We start from the raw sequence: 24,406 nt of genomic DNA on the forward strand, positions 1-24,406 counted from the left end.
AGCAAATAAAGTTCACTGGGCAGGGCAGTGACCCAGCTGTCTGGTTTCAGGGCTCTTCAGCCTCCTCAAGGCTTCTCCTCGGTGGGGTGGAGGTCTGTCAATCAGATGTGCCCCGGGCACATGGGATGTGGGTTTTGTCCTCTGCTGAGCTGCTCTTCACTGCTGGCCAACTCTTCACCTCTTCCACACTGTTGGTCTGGCTCATCCATTTTGGTTGCACACCCTTTGGAGAAACCATTGAGTTGTTCTCCATGTTCTCCATGCCCAGCATGATGAGTTGTGGGTCCTGTTGGGACCACGGTTGACATGCAGCCAGGTGAATTGAACCCCTAACTCCGTTGACCAAATTACCTAGATCATAGAATAGAATCTCAGAATCCCTGCCATGAGCAGGGACATCTTCACCCACATCAGGTTGCTCAGAGTCCTGTCCAGCCTGGCCTGGGATGTCTCCAGGGATGGGGCATCCACCACCTCTCTGGGCAATCAGAGATGACAGCAGTGACCTCATCAAATATGGACACCTCAAGGGAGGTGGGACACCTCTGCATGGGAGATGTTCATGTTGGCTTGTTGTGCGTGTTGTGGTTCTGGTCAAACCTGCTGTCTGAAGGCCAAATTCAAGGCCAAAGCTCCCCTGGCCACCTTCTTTGTGTGTTCAGTGACACTGGTGTCATGTCACCTTGTGGGGCTGAAGCAGTTGGTATCTCAGGATGCTTCAGGAGAGCACTTCCATGTAGGTTTAGCTCCTGGTGAGCCCAACTCTTGCCCATAGGCAAGAATGGTCCAAAAAGCATAATTCCTACCTCTGGGAAGGTGCTTTTCCTGCTTTGTTGAAGGAATCAGTATTACCCCCCTCTTTGCAGAGGACTTGCAGATGATCTACTTGTGTGAAATTTGGCCTAACCTGAGGCAGCAAATGGAGTAAAATTATTGCTTCTGCAGTATCACATTCTAGATGAAAATGTTTGCAGTGACCTCTGCATCCATCTCACGTTCTGTCCCCCTCTCTCGTCCTTCATGAGGGTCTGTCAAAGTCTGCACAAGCTTTTTGGTGATTTGAGGGGGTTGGGAGTGGAGCCCAGTCCCTTTTCTTTTGCAAGAGTCTTCTTCAGATGCAAAGTTGGGCTCAGAATGTTCATTGATGTCTCTGCTGGGTGGCATCACCCACCGGGTGCCGCAGGATGAAAAGAAGAGGGTGCTGGGTGGTGGCATCTCTTCCTGCCCAGCTCCCATCCTCTGCATAATGAGTTTGGTTCAGTGGTTGTTTTATGGAAATTTTTGTTTGGTTGGTTTTTTTGGTTTTACAGAAAATATTTTTTTTAAAGATAAAAAGTCAGAGTCAGTTTTCTCTCTTGCAAGGCTACAAAGCGGGATGATGTGTTCGAAGCAGGAACGAGAAAGAGGAGAATTTTCTGCGGTGGTTTTTATTCTTTCCCAGCAATCCGAGACCACAGAGACCATGTAGTTATCCCAAGCTGCCGGGAATTTCTCAGCATGCCCCAAGGATCCCAAAATACATCCCAGCTCCCCAAGAGCATCAGTGTAGACCTTCCCAGGCAGGACAAGGGAGATGCTGGTGGGCATCCAGTGTAGGAGGAGCATGATGGCTCAGGGGCTGGAGAAATGTGTGAGATGCAGGAGACATCTGAGTGCCAGGGCATGGAGAAGTCTTGGGGCTCAAAAGGTGCTTTTTGTCCCAGGGCAGAAGTTGGTGACCTTATGGTTAGACGAGGCTGAAGGTCCCCGGTGCAGACGAGGGGTGTGGGATATTCTCATATGACTTTTTTTTTAATTGCTCAAGAGTCAGGAGGACATTTAGACTTATTATTATTATTATTATTAATATTATTATTATTAAAATTCAAGAAAAATCCCCAGAACAAGTAATTTGGTAACCCTGGGGTGATAACCTGAGCTGGCAAATCACTGTCTCCTCCATCACCGCCCCAGGACTGGCTGGATAATGAAAGGACAAACTCCGCAAACTCCCCTAGAGAGTATGCAAAGACCTGACAGTATTTGGCTGCAAGGTTGACTTGGGACTCACAGACACAGTTGGGCAATTGCCTTATAGAAATGGGTGTAGAGAAGAATTAGTCATCGCCGTTTGGTTAATAAGTGCCTCGGTTATTTTACAAGTCTTTTTCCTGCATATGCAAATAGATATTTTTTTTTCCTTTTGTAATGAAACGTATAAATAGCTCCTGTCTTGGATCTTTTATGGTTGCATCAGAAAAATAAACTTTGTGCTTTGGCCTGGGTTTCTTTAGCAGCTGCTTTACTTACCTTTTTTTTTTTTCAAAAGAAAAATCTCCTGTCTGTTGTTCAGGGCCATGAGAATGAACTTCGGTGCTATGGCTTTTATATCTCCCTGGCTTTGCAAAGTGCAGCTGCGGGTTGGAGCATTTGCAGCAGCAAAAGCCCTTTGTCTCAGGCAACAGGAATAAACCAAGATGAACAAGATACAGAAGATAATTTATTTAGTCACTGGGTTTTAAATGTTGTGCAACCTGCACCAGGAACACACAGTGTTGAGAACAAACTTGTTCTGTTCTTTCATTTTCCCCTACTTAGTGTCTGCTAATTTTTAATATCGAGGAAAGGAGACAGACAGACAAGCAAAGTCATGTGAGACATCTTGCAAGAAGCTCCGCAGCATCACTAAGAGTCCAGAGAAACCCTTTGGGCTCTGAGTACAATTCACTCTCTCGTGCAACCCTCTAGAAAGGTTTTTGGTTCTCATCTCCTCCCTTCAGGCAAACCCCTTTTTTTTCTCCCCAGTTGGAGGACTGATGGGGAGGTGGTTATCTCCCTTCACGCTTCCTCCTGATGTTGCTCCATAAATCACGTCATTCAGATAATCCTTGGTCATGGCAACCATCAGCTGAGGAGCAGGGTGACCTTTTAATGCCAAGACTGAGCTGCCCTGATCTTCTGGTTGGGCAGTGAGCCAGGCTCTGCTGTAATTTCATGAGACCCCAGGGAGCAACCAGACCATTAGGATACCGCCAGCCAGACACAGAATCATGGAATCATCGAATCGTTTGGGTTGAAAGGGACCTTCCCAGCTTAACCAGTCCAACCCCTGCCATGAGCAGGGACATCTTCACCCAGATCAGGTAGCTCAGAGCCACATCCAGCCTGGCCTGGGAAGTCTCCAGGGATGGGTCATCCACCACCTATCTGGGCAACCTGGGCCAGTGTTTTACCACCCTCGGTGTAAAAAAATATACTGGATACATATTGAATACACTGGGGTGAATGATCGGGACAGGTCCACCTGGACCACCAAGCCCAACATGGCCACCAGCATTTTTTTCTGCATTTCATTTCACAGTATCACAGTATGTTTTGGATTGGAAGGGACCTCAAAAGATCATCTAGTCCAATCCCCCTGCTGGAGCAGGAATGCCTAGGTGAGGTCGCACAGGAACATGTCCAGGTGGGTTTTGAATGTCTCCAAAGAAGGAGACTCCACAACCCACCTGGGCAGCCTGTTCCAGTGCTCTGTCACCATCACTGAGAAGTTTTTTCTCAAATTTTAGCGGAACCTCTTGTGTTCCAGCTTGATCCCATTACCCCTTTTCCTATCATTGTTTGCCACCGAGAAGAGCCTGGCTCCATCCTCGTGGCACTCACCCTTTATATATTTATAAACATTAATAAGGTCACCCCTCAGTCTCCTCTTCTGCAAACTAAAGAGACCCAGCTCCCTCAGCCTTTCTTCATAAGGGAGGTGCTCCACTCCCTTAATCGTCTTTGTTGCCCTACGCTGGACCCTCTCCAGCAGTTCCCTGTCCTTCTTGAACTGAGGAGCCCAGAACTGGACACAATATTCCAGATGTGGTCTCACCAGGGCAGAGTAGAGGGGAAGGAGGACCTCTCTCGATCTACTAACCACCCCCCTTGTAATACACCCCAGGATGCCATTGGCCTTCCTGGCCACAAGGGCACAGTGCTGGCTCATGGTCATCCTGCTGTCCACCAGGACCCCCAGGTCCCTTTCCCCTACACTGCTCTCTAATGGATCATTCCCCAACTTATACTGGAATCCGGGGTTGTTCCTACCCAGATGCAAGACTCTACACTTTCCCTTGTTATATTTCATTAAATTTTTCCCCCCCCAACTCTCCAGCCTCGCTGGATGGCAGCACAGCCTTCTGGCATATCAGCCACTCCTCCCAGCTTCGTGTCATCAGCAAACTTGCTGATAGTACACTCTAGTCCCTCATCCAAATCATTGATGAATATATTGAACAGTACTGGCCCCAGCACAGACCCTTGATGCTCTCCACTAGATACAGGCCTCCAACCGGACTCTGCCCCATTGACCACGACACTCTGGCTTCTTTCCTTCAGCCAGTTCACAGTCCACCTCACTACCTGATCGTCCAGACCACACTTCCTCAACTTAGCTGTGAGGATGCTGTGGGAGACTGTGTCAAATGTTTTACTGAAGTCAAGGCAGACAACATCCACCGCACTGCCATCATCTATCCACCTCTTTATATCTTCATAAAAGGCTATGAGGTTGGTCAAGCACGTCTTGGTGATATTTCTACAGTACCTGCTTTCTGGTGGCTTTGCTGTGTTGAAATTCCAGCCGCTCAATGTGCGTTGAGTAATCTCCCTGTTGTTACTGAAGAGTCTGTCTGTCTGTCTGCCTTTTCCCCGCACCCTCAGTTTCAGTTCCTTCCTAATTCTTTCTCTAGATGGCCGTTGCCTCTCCCATGGTCACACAGTTTTGCTGATGCAGCCTCTTGTCTCTTGTCCCTTTTGCAGAAAGATTTCACCATGCGGGAGGAGTTGCATCAGCTGGACGTGGAACGTTGGCTGGGGTTCATCACCTTCCTCTGCGAAGTCTTCGGCACCATGAGAAGCAGCACCGGAGAACCTTTCAGAGTACTCGTCTGTCCCATTTATACCTGCCTCAGGGAGGTAAATGCCGTTCGGAGTTTGTCCTTCTCCACCTTGCGGGTCAAGCCATTGTGTTGCTGTGCTGAGGTGCCCATGATTTGTAGATGTTCCTAGAGGTTTCCTTTGCCAGCATCACTACTTTTCACCCCAAAAGTACCGACGTCTGCAGGGATGCTTGGCTTTTCCTGCATATTGTGTTTCTGCTCATTAAAAGCACGTGCTTCGAGCAGGACTCCATTGTCCAAGGTTTTGCAAAGCCCCACAGCTGGGATTGCAAAGACAATGCTTGAGTTTGCAAATCCCAACGTAGCAAAAATTCCCACCGAAGGGGCTTAAAAAGCTTCTTAAAAGCAGGCAAAGCCACCTGAATAGATGAGACAGACTGAGGGGAGAAAAAAGGGAGAGAGGTGAGGTCCCGTATGTCCTTAGTCCCCGCTTAGTGCAGCAGAAACCCAGCCCTGCCACCAGGACTGGGGACATTTCAGAACCTGAGCTCCCCGTGGTTCAGGGTGGTGGCAAAAACCTCGGTGAGGACAAACAGAAAAGGCAACTCAAGCGTTAATGTTCAAAAGAGCAGGAGAAGGCTTTGCCCCATCCTGCTTTAAAGATGGTTTTGTCTCCTGCTGCTGTCTGTAGAAAAAAAAAAATCAAAAGAGAAAGTTCATTTCAGGTGAGGCTGGAGTGATTAATGCTGAGGTTTGCTGGTTAATTGAACCAGTGTTCATCACTGTCCTCAAGGACATGGGCAGAAACAGCTGCATTTTGATGTCAGCCATGGCAACTAGTTTTTAATCACGGCAAAGGAAATTCAGGTCAGAGCTGATGCCTCACCTGGGCAGAGTTTTGGGAGCCAAGGGAATGGCTGTGCCTCTTGGCACAAATGTGGTCCATGCCAAGCCCCCATCGGAGGGGGATCTGCTGCGTCCTCCTCTGCACCCATCGCCTGAGTGTCCTGCTGGAAAACAGGGTGTGGGGAGAAGGAAGGTTCTACCACATCTGACATGGTGACTGCCTCTCCCAGGAGCTGGATCCCCAAAGAATCAAAAAGTTTAATTTCCAAAACCATTCTGAGGGGTTGACGTGAGATTTGTGCAGGCAGAGAGTGTCTTCACAACGAGGCCTGGTGGGGTCAATGTTGAGATTTTAGGCAAAGAGGTGGTTCGCCAAGAGAAGTAAAAGGTGGGTCCAGCTCTTGTTAAAATGGTTTGGTGGAACACGGCGAGTTTAGGTGGTGATTGAGATGGAAACACATTTTTTTCTGGTTGGAATAGTGCAGGGTTGAAGTTGGGGAAGGGAAATGGGATGTCCAAGACCAGCCCATAGATCAACATTTAAGATGGTCTCACTGTCTTCTCCCGGTCCTACAGCCCATATGCACTCAACTCCAGCCTCACTTTATTTCGCAAAACCACACCAAAATTGACCCTGTACCTCTCCTTCTGCCCCTCCAGGATGGTGGGGAGTGAACATGTTGCCATCCTTCCTGCCCCAAAGCCCATGCCCAAACACCAAAGACCACATTCAGCCCCGCTCCAACAATACTTCATGCTGCATGGCCCCCAAAACCAACTTAAACCAGGAGAACAACCAAGAGACTTCGGTTCTTGCAGCCTGGCCATATTTCTTTTCTGCGGCCTTTGGCAGAGTCAGCAAGATGTGAAAAATGAGATAAGACCAAGGACCAACAAATACCAGTTAAACCATCAGTGGGGCAGGAGCACTCCAGAGCCTGGTGCAACAAGTGCCCTATGGCTACTGAAGATGTTGAGATAAAAATAATATTATTTCCCACCTACTTTTCACTGACTATCACCACTTTTGCCTTTTCTAGCTCTTTCCTAAGCATGGTTGGAGCTGGCTGGTCTTCATCCAGGTCTGTGCTGCCTGTGGCTGCATATTCAGTCAGCTGATCGGAGCCAGCCCAGCAAGAGCCAGAGCTGGCAAGGTTCAGCCGACCACAAGGTTCAGCAGAGATTAGGAAGCTCAGAGGGAAACGTACAGGGACAGCGTGATTCCCGGTGGGTCCCAATCCCCGCAGCCCCGGCAGCCATTGCGAGAGAGCGGCTGACGTGGCGGGGGGCATTCCCACGGTGACGGTGACCACACCCCCTCCCCTTGCCTTGAAAAAGCCTTTGGGAGGGCAGCGACTAGTCACTGCCCACCAGGTGCAGAGAGGAGCAACCAGCTTGTGTAGCGGGTGAGTCCCACCCACACTGTGCTGCAGCAGTGGGTGTGGTAGCTTGTGCAGCAGGGTGCAGAGAGCACTTGTTGCTTGTCAGCCCCTCTAACTTATTGCCAGCATCCCAGACTGCTGACGACCATGGTCGCCTCCAGAAGGAGAGCTTGTCTCAGACTGTGGCAACGCAGACTGAGGTTCTGTCCCGAATGGTGGCTGTTCAGGTCTCCGGCTGCAGGGAGTGCCAGAGCCTGCTGCTGCCAGGGGAGGGAGGCCAGCACTCCACCTGTGTGAGGTGTGAGCAGGTGCAAGACCTGCTCGACGTGGTTGTGAAGCTCAAGGAGGAGGTTGAGACGCTGAGGACCATCAGGGAGTGCGAAAGGGAGATCGACTGGTGGAGTAACACCCTGACGTGCCAGTCGGAAAGGCCCCAGGGAGGTACCCCCAAAAGGAGATAGACCTCCTGCCCTCTCGGACAGAGGCGGAAGTCCTGAGAAGGCCCCACCCTTGTCGCTGTCGGGCAGAGGTAGGGGACCTAAAAGACGATGAGGGTTGGAAGCATATGTGGGATGGAATAGGAAAATTCAGTCTCTAAATGGTTGGCTCCAGGACTGGTGCTACAGGCAGGGCTTTGGATTTTTTGATAATGGTTGGTTTCATAAGACTCCAGTCTGGACAGTGTTACGCGGGAAAGGTTTATCTCGCAGGGGCAAAAGGATGCTGGGGCAGGAATTAGCTGGGCTCATTTGGAGAGCTTTAAACTAGGCTTGAAGGGGGATGGGGTTGTAGCTGGGCTTGCAAAAGTGGGGCAGCATTCTAAAACTGATGAGGACCGGGTGGCCTCCTATGCCCCTAGGGAGAAATTGGTGTGCTCTGCTCTGTTCGCTCCCTGAAATGCCTGTACACCAATGCACGCAGCATGGGGAATAAGCAGGAGGAGTTAGAATCCTATGTTCGGTTGGGAGATTATGATCTGGTGGCAATTACAGAAACATGGTGGGACAGTTCACATGACTGGAATGTGGTCATGGATGGCTATGCCCTTTTCAGGAAAGACAGGCCAGCCAGGCGTGGTGGTGGAGTTGCTCTCTATGTGAGAGAGCAACTACAATGTACTAAATTCTGCCCAGGAGTGGATGAGGAGCGAGTTGAGAGTGTATGGGTCAGAATTAAGGGGCAGACTGGCAGGGGTGACACTCTTGTGGGCGTCTATTACAGGCCACCAGATCAGGCTGAGGAAGTTGATGAGGCCTTCTATGGGCAGCTGAGAGTGGCCTCACAGTCACAGGCCCTGGTTGTTATGGGGGATTTTAACTTCCCTGATGTTTGCTGGAAGGACCATTCAGCCAGCCAGCCACAGTCCAGGAGGTTCCTCCAGTGCATTGATGATAACTTCCTCATGCAGATGGTGGAGGAGCCGACTAGGAGAGGTGCACTGCTGGATCTCATCCTCACTAACAAGGAGGGTCTGGTCGAAGCAGTAAAGGTTGAGGGCTGCCTGGGTTGCAGTGACCACGAGATGGTGGAGTTCAGCATCTTGTGTGGCAGGAACAGAATAGCAAGTAGAATTGCAACCCTGGACTTTAGCAGGGTTAACTTTGGCCTTCTCAAGCAATTGCTGGGAGAAATCCCATGGGCAAGACTGCTTGAAAGAAAAGAGGCCCAAGATAGCTGGATTGCATTCAGAGATTGCTTCTTCCACGCTCAGGATCAGAGCATCCCCACACGTCGGAAGTCAAGGAAGGGAGCCAGGAGGCCTGCGTGGTTGAATAGGGATCTGTTGGGTATGCTCAAGCAGAAGAGGAGAGTTTACAGGTCATGGAAGCAGGGGCTGGCCACTTGGGAGGAATATAAGGCTGCTGTTAGAGGATGTAGGAAGGCAGCTAGGATAGCCAAGGCCTCCTTAGAATTATAGCTGGCAAGAGGGGTCAAGGACAGCAAAAAGATCTGTTTCAAATACATAGCAGATAAAACTAATACCAGAGGCAATGTAGGCCCACTGATGAATGGGGTGGGCGCCCTGGTGGCAGAAGATACGGAGAAGGCAGAATTACTGAATGCCTTCTTTGTCTCTGTCTACTCTGCTGGAGGCTGTCCTGGGGAGCCCTGTACCCCTGAGACCCCAGATGAAGCCAGGTCAATGGAGGAGTTTGCTTTAGTTGATGAGGACTGGGTTAGGGAGCAATTAAATAGTCTGGACATCCATAAATCCATGGGTCCAGATGGGATGCATTCACGGGTGCTGAGGGAGCTGGCTGAAGTCATTGCTGGACCGCTCTCCATCATTTTTGCCAAGTCTTGGGAAATGGGAGAGGTGCCTGAGGACTGGAGGAAAGCAAATGTCACTCCAGTCTTCAAAAAGGGCAGGAGGGAGGACCTGGGTAATTATAGACCGGTCAGCCTCACTTCTGTCCCTGGGAAAGTAATGGAACAGCTTATCCTTGGTGCCATCTCAAGGCATATCAAGGATAAGAGGGTTATTAGGGGCAGTCAGTAGTAGTGAGGTGGGTTGTAAACTAGTTTAAGGAGAGAAGCCAGAGAGTGGTAATCAATGGTGCAGAGTCTAGTTGGAGGCCAGTATCTAGTGAAGTGCCTCAGGGGTCAGTACTGGGGCCAATATTATTCAATATATTCATTAACGATTTGGACGAGGGAATAGAGTGTACTATCAGCAAGTTTGCTGATGACACTAAGCTGGGAGGAGTGGCTGACATGCCAGAAGGCTGTGCTGCCATCCAGCGGGACCTGGACAGGCTGGAGAGTTGGGTGGGGAATAACCTGATGAAATTTAACAAGGGAAAATGTAGAGTCCTGCATCTGGGTAGGAACACCCCCAGGTTCCAGTATAGGTTGGGAAACTACATATTAGAGAGCAGTGTAGGGGAAAGGGACCTGGGGGTCCTGGTGGACAGCAGAATGTCCATGAGCCAGCACTGTGCCCTTGTGGCCAGGAAGGCCAATGGCATCCTGGGGTGTATTAGAAGGGGGGTGGTTAATAGGTCGAGAGAGGTTCTCCTTCCCCTCTACTCTGCCTTGGTGAGACCCCATTTGGAATATTGCATCCAGTTCTGGGCCCCTCAATTCAAGAAGGACAGGGAACAGCTGGAGAGGGTCCAGCGTAGGGCAACAAAGACGATTAAGGGAGTGGAGCACCTCCCTTATGAAGAAAGGCTGAGGGAGCTGGGTCTCTTTAGTTTGCAGAAGAGGAGACTGAGGGGTGACCTTATTAATGTTTATAAATATATAAAGGGTGAGTGCCACGAGGATGGAGCCAGGCTCTTCTCAGTGGCAAACAATGATAGGACAAGGGGCAAGGGGTACAAACTGGAACAAAAGAGGTTCCGCTTAAATTTGAGAAAAAACTTCTTCTCAGTGAGGGTGACAGAGCACTGGAACAGGATGCCCAGGGAGGTTGTGGAGTCTCCTTCTCTGGAGACATTCAAAACCCTCCTGTGAGACCTCACCTAGGCATTCCTGCTCCAGCAGGGGGATTGGACTAGATCATCTTTTGAGGTCCCTTCCAATCCCCAACATACTGTGATACTGTGATATGTGTCAACGGGGTTGGCATGGGCCAACCCAGCTTCATCCTCTGGTGCTTCTGGGGTGGAGAAGCATTGTCAGGTGTTGGAACAGGCTGCCCAGGGCACTGGTGGAGTCACCATCCCTGGAGGGGTTGAACAGACACAAAGATGAGGTTCTTAGGGACACAGTTTAGTGCCAGTGTTGGGTTAATGGTTGGACTCGAAGATCTTGAGAGTCTCCTCCAGCCAAAATGGCTCTGTGATCATATGATTCACTTAGGACTGAGTCCTGAGGGACCTGGCCCACCTCTTGATGATGGTTGAGGTCTGCAGAGAAGGAAGGATCGTAGCCAATTTGGAGCCGTGGTCATGCTCTGCAGAAGCCAGGACATATGAGTGGTGTCAGGAGCTTTGGCTCCTCATGTGTCTTGATCTCATCCTCATCGGATGTTGTTGAGACACCAACCCAGGAGGTGCCTCTGGGCCTGGGAGCTGCCACCTTCCTGACATCCCTCTGCCAGAAGGAGCCACTTCCAGCCAAGGTGACTGGTGTTGGGTGGTGCTTTGGATTCATTTGTTTGTTTTTATGATGCCATTCAGTGGTCAGCCAGGTAACCTGAGCAGTTGCCTACAGCAGCAGAGTGAGGAGGTGGAAAAGCTGGCTTTTGGGACCTAAAGCTCAAGAAGATGCCAGGTAGTGATGTCACTGTGGTCTCCTCAAGGCACCTTGCTGATTGGGGTCTTACAAGGGCAACCCCATTGAGTGGTCCCCCCAACTTGATCTCATCTACAAATATCTCAAGAGCGTGCTCCTCACCTCCTCCGGGTCATGGATAAGGATGCAGGTCCCAGGATAGAGATGTCAGTTCTCCTCATCACTGACCTCCCAGTGGAGTGGGGTTGTAACCCAATAGCTACAACTCTCTGAGCCCAACCATCCGACCAGTCTTTTTACCCATCTGGTTGTCCAGTTCATTATGTCCTATCATGGATACAATGCGACTGGATCCCAGAGGTGACAGGGAGCAGTCTTGCTGTGGCACCGTTCCACTCTCAGTGCCCATGGGTGCATCACACAGGGCTGTTAGGGCAGGTTCAGAGCAAACCTCAAGAAGCAGCTCATCAGAGACACTAAACTGCAGAACTCCTTCATGCAAGAGGCTGTGGCTGCAGGACCAATTCACGGAGGTCACAGAATCATAGAATCATTTTGGTTGGAAAAGACCCTCAAGATCATCAAGTCCAACCGTTAACCCAACCCTGGCACTACCCCATGTCCCTGAGAACCTCATCTCCACGTCTGTTCAACCCCTCCAGGGATGGTGACTCCACCACTGCCCTGGACAGCCTGTTCCAATGCCCGACAGCCCTTTGGGGAAGAAATTGTTCCCAAGATCCAACCTCAACCTCCCCTGGTACAACTTGAGGTCATTTCTTCTTGTCCTGTCTCTTGTTCCTTGGGAGCAGAGCCTGACCCCCCCCTGGCTTCAACCTTCTTTCAGGCAGTTGCAGAGAGCGAGAAGGTCTCCCCTCATCTTCCTGTTCTCCAGGCTGAACCCTCCAGGTCCCTCAGCTGCTTCTCAGAAGGTCCCTCCAGTTTGGGAGGGTTATTGCTGCTGAGGCTGCCCCTGGGGGTATCACCCTGAGCATCTTGAGGGTCTCTTCCAATCAAAATGATTCTATGATTCCATGCTACATGGGCATTGACCTGACCCAAGACAGATGTTTTTATGATCTTTTTACCAACTGTGTGGACAGCACCCGGGAGTGGTGAACCAGCCCTGGCAGTGGGCAGGACAGTTGTTCTTCTTGCAGGAATTGTCTCCTTACTTCCAGTCTGATTGGCAGAGACGGTCCCATTTCAGCATCGTTTAAAATCTTGGCACATTCCCACGGCTTCCCTGCTCACTGCAAAGCCTCCGGGTGGTGAAGGATAAATACTCCCCGTCTAATTGCCTTTCCCCCGTGTCTGAGTCTGAGGCACAGCGTGTAGACGGGTATCCACTCCCCTCCCTTCTCTTAGCGCCTGTTATCTCCTGGGGCCATGCTGTGTAATTTAGCAAATCTATTCAAGCAGGATAATTAACATCTGAACTTCAAGAGGGCACTGCCTTTTTACTGTCTCCTTCGGAGGAAGAGAGAGGAAAAACTGTCCCAGCTGCACTCAGAGGAGCAGGGAGGGTGGTGCTGTTTGGAAAGGAAAATTGTATCTTCTAACATGGGTTTTGCCTTTTTTTTTTTTTAATCACTCTCACTTTTTAAAAAGCGTCAGCCTTTTTGAGTCAAAAAAGGGTCTTTGACAGTATAATGAGATACTAGGATTTTTAAGATTATTCTCCTAACTCTTCTAGAATATTTCCTTTGTTGAATGAGCCATGGGGTCAGATCATAGAATCATAAAATCATTCAATGGTTTGGGATGAAGGGACCTTCCAAACTCATCCAGTCCAAGCCCTGCCACGAGCAGGGACATCTTCACCCAGATCAGATTGCTCAGAGCCCCATCCAGCCTGGCCTGGGATGTCTCCAGGGATGGGTCATCCACCACCTCTCTGGGCAACCTGGGCCAGGGTTTTAACACCCAAATCCTGATCCTGATCCTACACCACCCACCATCCAGGTAGCTCTGTGAAGCCAGATCTGACCAGAGAAAATAAGTTCTTTATGAAGAAGGGGATTTATTTCCTCATAAAAGTCCCTTTCTGGTGTCCCCATCTCATTCTGCAGAAAAAAAATCTGTGGTTTGGTTTGGCGAGACTGGGACAAACTGGGAAGTGGTTTGTAGGGGGGAAAGGATGGAGGAGGGATGCAGGGATGGGAGGGATGTCAGGGAAGGAGGGAGAAAGAAGAGACTGAGGGACATGGGAAGGAAGGAGAAATGGGGAGAACAAACAAGTGGGGAAATGTGGTGGGAATCCAGAAGAGGAGGATTGAAGACATGGAAGAGTGGGGAGAAAATAAGACCCCCTGTAGCTGCGCTGGCAAAATCCCTCTTGTGAATGCAGCCTGTATGGGAGAAAAAATCCCTTTAATCAGCATTGTTTTGGTCAAAGGACAGGGTTAAGGTGAAGGAAATGGGGTTTTATTTGGGAGCAGGTGAGGACAGACCAAAAAGAGGAGGGTTGCATGATGCCTTTGAGCCCAGAAGCTCTGTCGAGTGTTTTATGTGCAAGAACATATATTCTTGGAAAGCTATGGGACTCGTTTAGCCCTGGCATTAAAAGTAGAATGGTATATTTTAAATAAGGGAGGGGAAATGCCACCCTCGTTTCTCAGGGACCCATGGAGAAGGCAACGGAAAAAATTAGGGCAGACGAAGAAACAAAGCCTAGATACCATCTCACAGGATGGTCCCTCCTCCTCGCATGGCTTTGTTTTTATCCTTCGCCCTCCCTACCAGACATTGTTAGTTCCCAAAAACTCTTTTCAATGGGATGTAAACACAACTATTTGTGTCTCCCTGCCATTGCCTTTTCTCCCTCTGCTGAGCCAGGAAAGCCTGAGAGCGTCCGGCGAGCCAGGGTGGAGCCCATCACAATCAAGTGCGATGGTCTCGCCGCTGGTTCTTTCCATCTTTTGTCTTTTCCTTGGGACCCTTGGGATGAGATCACATCCTCTTCTCTCTCCCAGGGTTATTATGGCTTTGGCCAGGCAGGATGAAGCCAGCCGTCTAGGTGACTCGGTTGCCCTGTGAGCGCAGACTGGGTGGCTCTGTCCGTTTGTCTCACCCACCTTCAGGTCCTGAAGGTCCGCCTCCAGCCAGGGGTTGTATAACTACCAAGCTACTGTTGGATTGCAGCATCTGAGTTGACAAGTGACCAGATTTTCTTCATCATTGTCTCCAGTAATTGTCTCTTAATAGTTTCCATCTTCACAGGAATCCCTTCTGCTGTTCCAAATCTGGGGAGAGGGAGTCATGTTTCATGGTTTCCCTTCTCTACAGTGGAAAGGAGTGGGAGGAGTTTCCCACAACTGGGTACGAGGTTTTGTTCCTCTGGCCTTAATTCCATTTGCTGTTAAATATATCTGAGTTTCTCAGGAGCCTGACGAGGAGGATAACCAACATTTTGGTTTATTCGATGCTATAAACAATCTAATATCTTCCTACCATCCTCCCAGGGAGTCCTGGTTGGGTAACAGGAGAATAGAAATCTCCTCCTCAGCTGAGAGCAGCATGTCACTGCAAAAGGAGTAGCTTCTACCAAGCAAACTCCTTCACGTTGTCCAAAATACATTGGGGAGCTCCTTCCCACCTTGTGCCACCTCCGTGTGGGACCAGCAGTGACCCATGTTGGTGGCTTCTTCCTAATTGAGCAGCGCGAGTTGCTGTCATCATAGAATCATTTCAGTTGGAAAAGACCCTCAAGATCATCAAGTCCAGCCATTAACCCAATGCTGTTACTAAACCAAGTCCCTGACCAGGCCATCCCAGATAGATAACTGGGAAGAGGGACCCCTCCATGAGATACATGGGTTGATGGCACCTTGTGCATCCTCAATGGGCTTGAAGACTTCACCAGATCTCCAGAGAGGTGTGAGCAGAAGGTGATGTGGAGAGAAGCACCATTGCTGGTGGATGCGGCTCAACACAACCTGCCTCTCCCAGGTCAGTCGGGTTTTCAGAGCTCAAAAAAGTAAAATTTTGGAGCATGGTAGAGCCTGTCCCTTGTGCAAAGATGAGCACAGGCAGCTCCATAAGGGAAAGGTTTTCCCCAAAACTTTGTGTTTGGGCAACCTCAGCATCAAATAGGTGAGCAAAGGAGATGCCTGTGAACTTCTAAAGAGCTTCTGTTTCCGAGTGCCTGTTTGTGTCTTCTCTAGGGGAAGGTCTCACCTGATTTCCCTGGTTCCCAGGTGTCGAGGGTTTTGATTGCAGGGTGACAATAAAACTGTGGCAGATGTATTGTTAACTCTCTCTCCCCACTCTTCCCCCTTCAGCCTCTCCCTTTTCCCGCTTCCCACTAAGGACAGGTGATCAGGAGGGAAAGAAGGACAGAGAGAAGAGAGTTGGAAAAATTAAAAATGTTTTACTAATGCTACTAATAAGAATAGAGAAAATAATACAAAATATACAAACCCAATCTTGAAAGTCCCAGCAACTGCAGAGCCAGCACCCAAAGTCCTGGATTGGACTCTGCAGCCAACTGGAGCTGGATTCAGTCTCACTAGGCCTCAGTTCGCAGGGATGACTCGCAAGGTCCTCTCCTAATGTTGGCCATAAGCAAAAGGGAAAAAGGGCCGAGATCCTCGTGATCTCCCACTTTTATATGAAGTATTCACGTGAATGGAATGTTATACACAGTTGGTCAGTTTCTTGGTCACCTGTTTCTCATTGCCCCTCTCGCGACATGTCCATCCATGCTTATCAATAACTTTGCATTCCATTGCTATGTTTACTAAAACTTGTATCTGGTTCTCCAGGAAAATGCAGCTAATATGAAAGCTTTAGCTGACAGGCAAATTCACTAAAAGAGAAACTTTTTTTTTTAACAAAGCCAGGACAATCCCCCACACTCTTCTTTGTACTTTGCATTTTCCTCAGTCTTGGGTGTTTTCACCACCTGGTGCCTTGTGACAGCAAGAAAAGTGGAGTTGTAGCAATTGCTTAGAGCTCCAAGAAGTGCGTGACTCTCCCCATGCCAAGCAGCCCCATGGATCTTATCTCTGGCATCTTCCTTGAACACTTGCGGCAGGAGGTCGATAAAGGGCCACCGGAAAAAGCAAAGAATTGCTATTTATGTCTTTCTGTGGAAAGCCTGTGAAGTGCAGAAGAACTGGCTTGTGCTCCCAGGAGGATGACCATAGAACCTTAGAATCATTGAATAGTTTGGGTTGAAGGGACCTTCCGAGCTCATCCAGTCCAACCCCTGCCATGAGCAGGGACATCTTCACCCAGCTCAGGTTGCTCAGAGCCTCATCCACAGAATCACAGAATGTTAGGGATTGGAAGGGACCTTGAAAGATCATCTAGTCCAATCCCCCTGCCGGAGCAGGAACACCTAGATGAGGTTACACAGGAAGGCGTCCAGGCAGGTTTTGAATGTCTCCAGAGTAGGAGACTCCACAAACCCACTGGGCAGCCTGTTCCAGTGCTCTGTCACCCTCACTGTGAAGAAGTTTCTTCTCAAATTTAAGTGGAACCTCTTGTGTTCCAGCTTGAACCCATTACCCCTTGTGCTATCATTGTTTGCCACTGAGAAGACCCTGGCTCCATCCTCCTGACACTCACCCTTTATATATTTGTAAACATTAATAAGGTCACCCCTCAGTCTCCTCTTCTCCAAGCTAAAGGGTCTCAGCTCCCTCAGCCTTTCCTCATAAGGGAGATGCTACACTCCCTTAATCATCTTTGTTGCCCTACGCTGGACTCTCTCCAGCAGTTCCCTGTCCTTCTTGAACTGAGGGGCCCAGAACTGGACACAATATTCCAGATGGGGTCTCACCAGGGCAGAATAGAGGGGGAGGAGAACCTCTCTCGCCCTACTAACCACCCCCCTTGTAATACACCCCAGGATGCCATTGGCCTTCCTGGCCACAAGGGCACAGTGCTGGCTCATGGTCATCCTGCTGTCCACCAGGACCCCCAAGTCCCTTTCCCCTACACTGCTCTCTAATATGTAGTTTCCCAACCTATACTGGAACCTGGGGTTGTTCCTGCCCGGATGCAAGACTCTACACTTTCCCTTGTTAAATTTCATCAAGTTATTCCCCACCCAACTCTCCAGCCTGTCCAGGTCCCGCTGGATGGCAGCACAGCCTTCTGGCGTATCAGCCACTCCTCCCAGCTTAGTGTCATCAGCAAACTTGCTGATAGTACACTCAATTCCCTTGTCCAAATTGTTAATGAATATATTGAATAATATTGGCCCCAGTACTGACTCCTGAGGCACTCCACTAGATACTGGCCTCCAACTAGACTCCGCACCATTGACTACCACTCTCTGGCTTCTCTCCTTAAGCCAGTTTGCAACCCACCTCACTACTCTATTGTCTAGACCACACCTCTTCAACTTAGCTGTGAGGATGCTGTGGAGACTGTGTCAAAGGCTTTACTGAAATCAAGGTCCAGCCTGGCCTGGGATGTCTTCAGGGATGGGGCATCCACCACCTCTCTGGGCAACTTAGGACACAGTGTCACCACCCTCAGGGTCAAAAATTTCTTCCTCATGTCTAATCCTAATGTCCCCTCTTCTAGTTTAAAACCATCGCCCCTTGTCCTGTCGCAACAGGCCCTGCTCAAAAGTCTGTCCCTATCTTTCTTCTAAGCCCCTTTATAAGGAGGACTCTGTGACAATGCGGACCGCAGAGCTGGACCATATCCGTCTTTTTGAGGACAAAGTCCATCATGGCCCTTCCCAAGGTCTCCTATGGGACTGGGAAGCACCGTCTGTCCTGCACCCTTTCAAGCTCAGGTTCATTCTACTTAAGCTCCAAGTGGCTCAAGTAGCTGGTTGGTTTTTTCCTTCTTCCTAATCAAAATGTGTCTCCGCTTTCACCCGTTGCCTTGTTTCACACCAGTGAGCTGGTTGCTACACCAGGATGCTGCATTTGCAACGCGTTGGTTCTTCTGCGGTTGTTGTCCACACTCCCTGGGGTGAATACTGATGGGCACCTCCTTGTGACTTACACATCAGATGAAAAGCAGACCTGTGGGCAGGGAACACAGGGCAGTTGTGAGGCTGGAGCTTCACACCTGAGGCTGTTTAGATGTCCACACATGTTGCTACCTGGATGGATCAACCTGAGATGCCCATTGGGGAGCTGGGACAATCAGCACATGGACTATGGCCAGTCCAGCTTTTGCTGGGTCTCAAAGACATCCCAACCTCTTCATGGGTGGATATTTTCAAGCTTTCTGTTCTTTCACACCTAAGTCATCACCCAAGCCTCAGAAGACACTGCATGCAAAGAGGTAGTTTGTGGCAAGTGTTGCTTATGTGTCATTTTGCAAGCGATATTGTACACAATAATTAGTCCTGTGCCTTGCAGGAGAAATATCGTTGCAGCTGGAAAGGGTAATGTGCGTGTTGGGCTGCTCCCATTCCATCTCCTGGGGAGAATTGCTAAGAACACAAACCTGCGTGGTTTGGTGATAAGGGACAGTGGGGCAGGTTCTTCAGTCCTGCTCATGGTGTGGGCAGCCCTGAGAACACTGAGTAAGCACTTTAGCTTCTCAGCAGCCCAGGTGATCTCTGAAAGCAGATAATAAACCCAAATATTTGTGGGTACGTGAATCCCATCTCCCTGTTTTGCTCCTGGTGGTCTGCACCACATGCATCTTCATCCGTTGATGTTCAGGAGGACCAAGCTGGTTCCTTCCATGATGAAGCACCGCTGCAGTTTTGGGGCTTCTTTGCCCTCTCAACCACCGTTGTGTGCCCACCCCTTGGGGTTTATGATGCTCTAAAAAGATTTAAAGAGCAGTTTTTGGGGCCATGGAAGCCAGGGGAGACCAGTCCCAGCAGCACACCACGGAAACCAGTTGCACTCCAGAGCCATCCAGCAAGGCACTGCAGCTTCCCTGCTTCCAGAAGCAAACTCTACAAATTATTTTGGATTTCTTACTAAAATATTTAGCACCCAGAGCCCCCCCAGGCATGCTGACCTCACAGAGGACGTCACCCAGTGCTCCATTTCTCAAGAGAACACAGAAATTTAGAAGAGGAGGAGCCCGATATCTCCCACCAGTCTGCAAAGCTGCTATTCCAGCCCCAGAAACAAAAGCGAGAAGCCCTTTCGCAACCGTGGTTGGGTATTTTATGAGTGGTCGGGCAGATTCTGGTGTGCAGCTGCCTCTCTTAGGAAATCGAGCACACTTTTTGTCTGCTTTCCAGCAGGAACTGCTGCTTTCCTCACCTGCCTTCACCCGATATGGGGGAAACCAGCTGGAGAGCAAAGGAAAGGTTTTTTTATTTTCTCTCAGACAACCCCAGCCTCCAGGGGATGATTATGGGTTAAACTGAAAAGCATGTGAGGCTCAGCTCACCTTTGTCTGCCTCACGCTTCTTTTTTTTTTCCACTCCCTCATCCATGTTCAGCAGATGGTTTGAAGTGTGTGGGAACTTGGTGGAGAGGGATGGGATGGTGCCCACGGTGGGATTTGGGGCAGATGCTTGTAGCAGGGAGGAGCAGTTATAAATAATTAAATAAATAATAATTCCAAGGTGGGAGTGGTAATTAATGAGTATAGCATGTTTACATTAAAATATTTTATGTAAATATGAATTAGACTGCAAACGATGAATGTGATCAGTTGGGTTTGGGTTTATGGTCACGCAAGTGCCGTCACTTCGTGGTTGTGACTTCCCTGGAGGTCTTGAAGTGTTTGCACCATTTTTTCTTGCAGGGCTGACATGGGAGGGATCAAAGAGCTTTGGGAAATGCTGTGCTCCTGCTGAAGCACCCACCCTTGGGTGCTTGAGTGGGTTGGTTGGGGACAAAGCACCCTTTGAGAAATGGGTGCAAGACTTTATCAGTGGGTGAGGACATGGATGGCAGGACCCTGGACAGCGCAGTCCTTGCAAGTGCCACCCTTGCTGTCTGCCTTCAGCAGCCCATGTCGTGCTAGGGAGAGCAAACCAGGCTTCTTGATGTCCTCCAGCAGCAGATCTCTGGTGCCTACAGCTCAGGGAAGCTCCAGAGCCCCACTCCAGCATGCTAGAAACATAGTTATGACCAAGAAGATGCAGAGAAACAGTGACATCTTCCTGATCCTCCTGGATTCAGACCACTGCACTGATGCAGGTGGCTGACAATCATCTGTGGGCATGGACTGGTTCATGAAGCACCAGCAGATCCACATGTTGGGCCCCAATCTGCTGCGCAGGGCTGTGCCTGGCTTTGGTGGGCAGTTTCTGGGCCTCCTCAACCCACGTATCACAGGCAGAGGTTGGACTGTGGCCCTTGGGACTGGTATCTCTTGGTGCCTCGATGGAGCAGTGGAGCACGTGGTGCTTGGATGGATGAGGTGGAGCACATGGTGTCTTGATGAAGCAGTGGAGCATGTGGCATTTGGATGGATGAAGTGGAGCACATGGTGCCTCAATGGAGCACGTGGTGCTTGGATGGAAGAGGTGAAGCACATGGTGCCTCAGTGGACCAGTGGAATGTGTGCTGCTTGGATGGAAGAGGTGAAACACATGCTGCCTGTGTGGACAAGGGGAAGCACATGGTGCCTCAGTGGACAAGTTGGAGCATATGGTGCCTGGATGGATGTGGGGAAGCACATGGTGTCTTGATGAAGCAGTGGAGCACGTGCTACTTGGATGGATGAGGTAGAACACATTGTGCCTCAATGGATGAGGTGAAGTACATGGTGTCTCGATGAAGCAGTGGAGCACGTGGTGCTTGGATGGATGAGGTGGGGCACATCATGCCTCGATGGACAAGGTGGAGCACATGGTGCCTCAGTGGACGACGTGGAACACATGGTGCTTCAGTGGATGAGGTGGAGCACATGGTGCCCTGATAGACAAAATGTAGCCTATGCATTCTCCTTGTTCAGCCAAGTCACATGAGATGAGCTCCAGGAGAGCACCATGAAGGAAGAAGGTGCCTGCCCAAGAACTGGGGTAGGATCTAGTCTCTGTTTCATCATAGATAAGACTCATTTGGCTCATTAGCCAAATATCCAGACACTTGACAGTGACATATTCTAATCACAATCAACTTTCGAGGCAGGGAAGCATGACTCAACTCTGCAGGTGGGAAGGGCTGGAACTGGGCCACCATTGGTCCTTCCTAATCAGTCCTAACTCCACTTTTCTTTCATTTCTATGTTATATTCATTACTAAAGAATCAGAAAGATGAATATGTATTCAATTTGCAGTCCTGCTTCATGCTATGCTCGTGAGCTAGATAACCCAGGAGTGAATTTTTGGACTACTGCCTGTTTATATTTGTCCCTAATTTATATTTTTTTCCTTGTTGTTGGGTTTAAAATAATCTCATGGGGTTTTTTTGCGAAGAATCTGCAAACTGTTTGTGAGAACTTATCTCAGACCACGTGGCTTGGGCTTAACTAACATTTTCTAAACAACTCAGCAGAAAGATAAACTGGAGGAGGGTGGTGGTGGAACTGTTGCATGTCTCCAAATCCCTGGCTGAACCTTCGGCAATGCGAGATAAAAAACCGATGGACCACAAGCTCCTTGAGATGCTGTAAACACCATTTTCAACACAAACAAACTGCTGGCTGTTGAAAACAGGAGAAAGTGAAGACAAAACTTTGAGAGGAATGATAATTCTATTTTTTTCTAGCTATTTTTCCAGCAGTTGTGGAGCCGGTAAACAAATAAGGCATTTATTTATAAAGGAAACATGAAAAAATGAGAGTGAGATGGAGAGATTATAAGGCTGAGAATCAGAACTGAGATTTTAAGTAAAGGACGTGACTTTGAAGCACGTTTATTTATGCTGAACAATTTTTAGATGGGCAGCTTTAATTAGTCCAACCGCTTTCCCAAAGTTTGCCTTTCCCTGATGAATTTCAGATACTAATGAAGCCATTTTTTCCTAATTTTTCTCCTTCTTTCTCAGTGTTTAGTGCATTCACTCAGCTCCGCTGTGCACACAGGGATTAGCTCAGTGCTCATTCAACCCAAGGTGATGGAGTGGAGGCAGCCATAGCTTCGAGCATTGTCAGCGCTTTTAATTTTATCAGCCACCTCATGGTACACTGTTTTTCATAATGCTCCTGCTCACTTTCTTGGCTGATTGAGAACCTCAGTATTTTTATCTACTTGAAAAAACCAACTAGAACAACCATGCTTTTTCTTGCGGTTACCCGAAACAACGCCTTTGTGTGGTGACGAAGTCATGAAGATGAAATCAAAGAAAAATGTGAATTTTTGATCCATTTTTGAGGGTCTTTGCGTGTGGTTTTTGGGGGTGAGACATGCTGAGCTCCTACACTTTGCCATCATCAGGTAGAGCTGTTGACTCTCGTGGCATGTCTTGAGTCTGAATCAAGAGGGACGAGCATCTTCCTTCCCCATCACAACAACATTTTGGGTCTCTCGTGGAAATTCCTCATGCTTCCAAGCTCATGTTTGGGATGCAAAGTTCATGGAGAGCAGAGCGAGGTTGGAGTCAGTGCATCTCTGACATCGTAGTTTTGCTGCAACCCATTGCGTTTGCACCAGTCTAGAAGGAGATGTATTAATTACGGTGTCTTGGCTGTAACACTTCCCCATCGGGTAATTTTGTGGCTGGTCGAAGTGTCCCCATGGGGATGGAGAAGTTCAGTGGTGGGTGGCTGCCTCTTGGGCAGAGCCCTTCCCTTCCAAATAGCTGCTCCAATGTTGTCATCTGACAGTTGTATTAATATTTAGTCGCATTTTCTCATTGCCTGCCATGGGATTTAAAAAAAAAAAAAAAAGGAGTGTAAACCAAATAAAATTTATTTTGAAAGTAATTAATCTAAATTCTCTAATCTAAACTAATCTAAATTTTCTGCCCAGCTTGCTTGCTCCCAGCACTGGATATGCTGGTGATAGCCTTTACCCTGCATTTTATTAGTTTATCTTAATTTTTTGTGTTGGTAATCACTTTCCTCCCCTCTTTCTTATTTTCTGTCCTTTCCTCCTGGAAGTGGTGAAAGCCAAGCTGGGTGTAGAGATGGAAGGAAGGTCTCACGGGAGGCGGAGGTCACGCATTTCTCACTGCTTCTCTCTTTTGCAGTTGTTGCAATCTCAGGATGTGAAGGAAGATGCTGTGCTCTGCTGCTCCATGGAGGTAGGAGAGCACCCACACCACCCATCCCAGTCCTCATGGTTTTGTCCCTTCTGTCCTTGGCTACACATATCTCGAGCAGCTCTTAGATGTTCCCAAACCAAATCAGCCTTGTTGCCTCTTTGCCTTGTGGAATCATAGAATAGTTTGGGTCAGAAGGGACCTTCCAAGCTCACCCAGTCCCACCCCTGCCATCAGGTTGCTCAGAGCCCCGTCTAGCCTGGCCTGGGATGTCTCCAGGGATGGGGCATCTACCCTCTCTGGGCAACCTGGGCCAGGCTCTCACCACCCTCAGGGTCAAAAATTTCTTCCTCATGTCCAGCCTGAATCTCCCCTCCTTTAGTTTAAAACCATCGCCCCTTGTTCCATCACAATAGGCCCTGCAGAGTAGATAAATGACATCACCATGAGATAAGAGATGTCCCTTGAGACTCTATCACTGATGCATGTAAATGGATGCAAAACGTTTGGTAGCCAGGGTCCCATCCCAAAATTATATCATCCTGGTTCCTTCAAATCTCACCATGTGTTTATTTTTTAAGCACAAAAAGCCCTGCATTGGAGCAAAAACTGCCCCTTGGGTGACAGGGAGAGGTTTGCTGTGCTCAGCAGCAGGTTTGCAGAGAAATGCTGCTGCAAATAGAGCGAAGTTTCATTAGTTTCGCTTTTGGGAAGCAATTGGCCTGTGGGGATGGATGCCTTCCTTGCAGAGAGTGGTTGAAATTGCAGCCTGAACAGTTAAAATTCAGCAAAGTGACAGGCAACCCAGGAGGAGAGGTTGAATTTTTAAGATTAGGACTTTGGGGAGCAGTTCTGTGATGATGGACTCACTGCTGTCCCCTTCAAGCTTGGGCCTTCTCCTCTGTGGGACCACCCAGGCCTTATGCTGCTCCATGGAGACTCTCCAAGGAGTAATTGTACTAAAACAACCCTCGGCTGTCCTCAGAGAAATGGCATGATGGGTGTAAATGTAGATCTCAGCAGGGCAGGATTTGTTATGCATACAAGAGGCCTCTGCTGATGCAATTAATGACGGGGAGTCACTGACAGTGG

The 24,406-nt window shown here is 49.0% G+C and overlaps 1 protein-coding gene across 5 annotated transcripts in view; it reads left to right on the forward strand.

The window, feature by feature from the left end:
* The window catches only part of LOC102088239 (CBP80/20-dependent translation initiation factor-like), a 158,151-nt gene that overhangs the window by 128,041 nt on the left and 5,704 nt on the right, over positions 1–24,406 (forward strand). For all 5 annotated transcript variants that reach the window (XM_065044992.1, XM_065044993.1, XM_065044995.1 and 2 more), the window contains 2 exons: positions 4,786–4,941; positions 23,303–23,356. In XM_065044992.1, coding sequence (XP_064901064.1) covers positions 4,786–4,941; positions 23,303–23,356 — 210 coding nt within the window. The remainder of the gene's footprint in view (positions 1–4,785; positions 4,942–23,302; positions 23,357–24,406) is intronic.

The sequence above is a fragment of the Columba livia genome, chromosome W (assembly GCF_036013475.1).
Source record: "Columba livia isolate bColLiv1 breed racing homer chromosome W, bColLiv1.pat.W.v2, whole genome shotgun sequence".
NCBI classification, from domain to species: Eukaryota; Metazoa; Chordata; class Aves; order Columbiformes; family Columbidae; genus Columba; species Columba livia.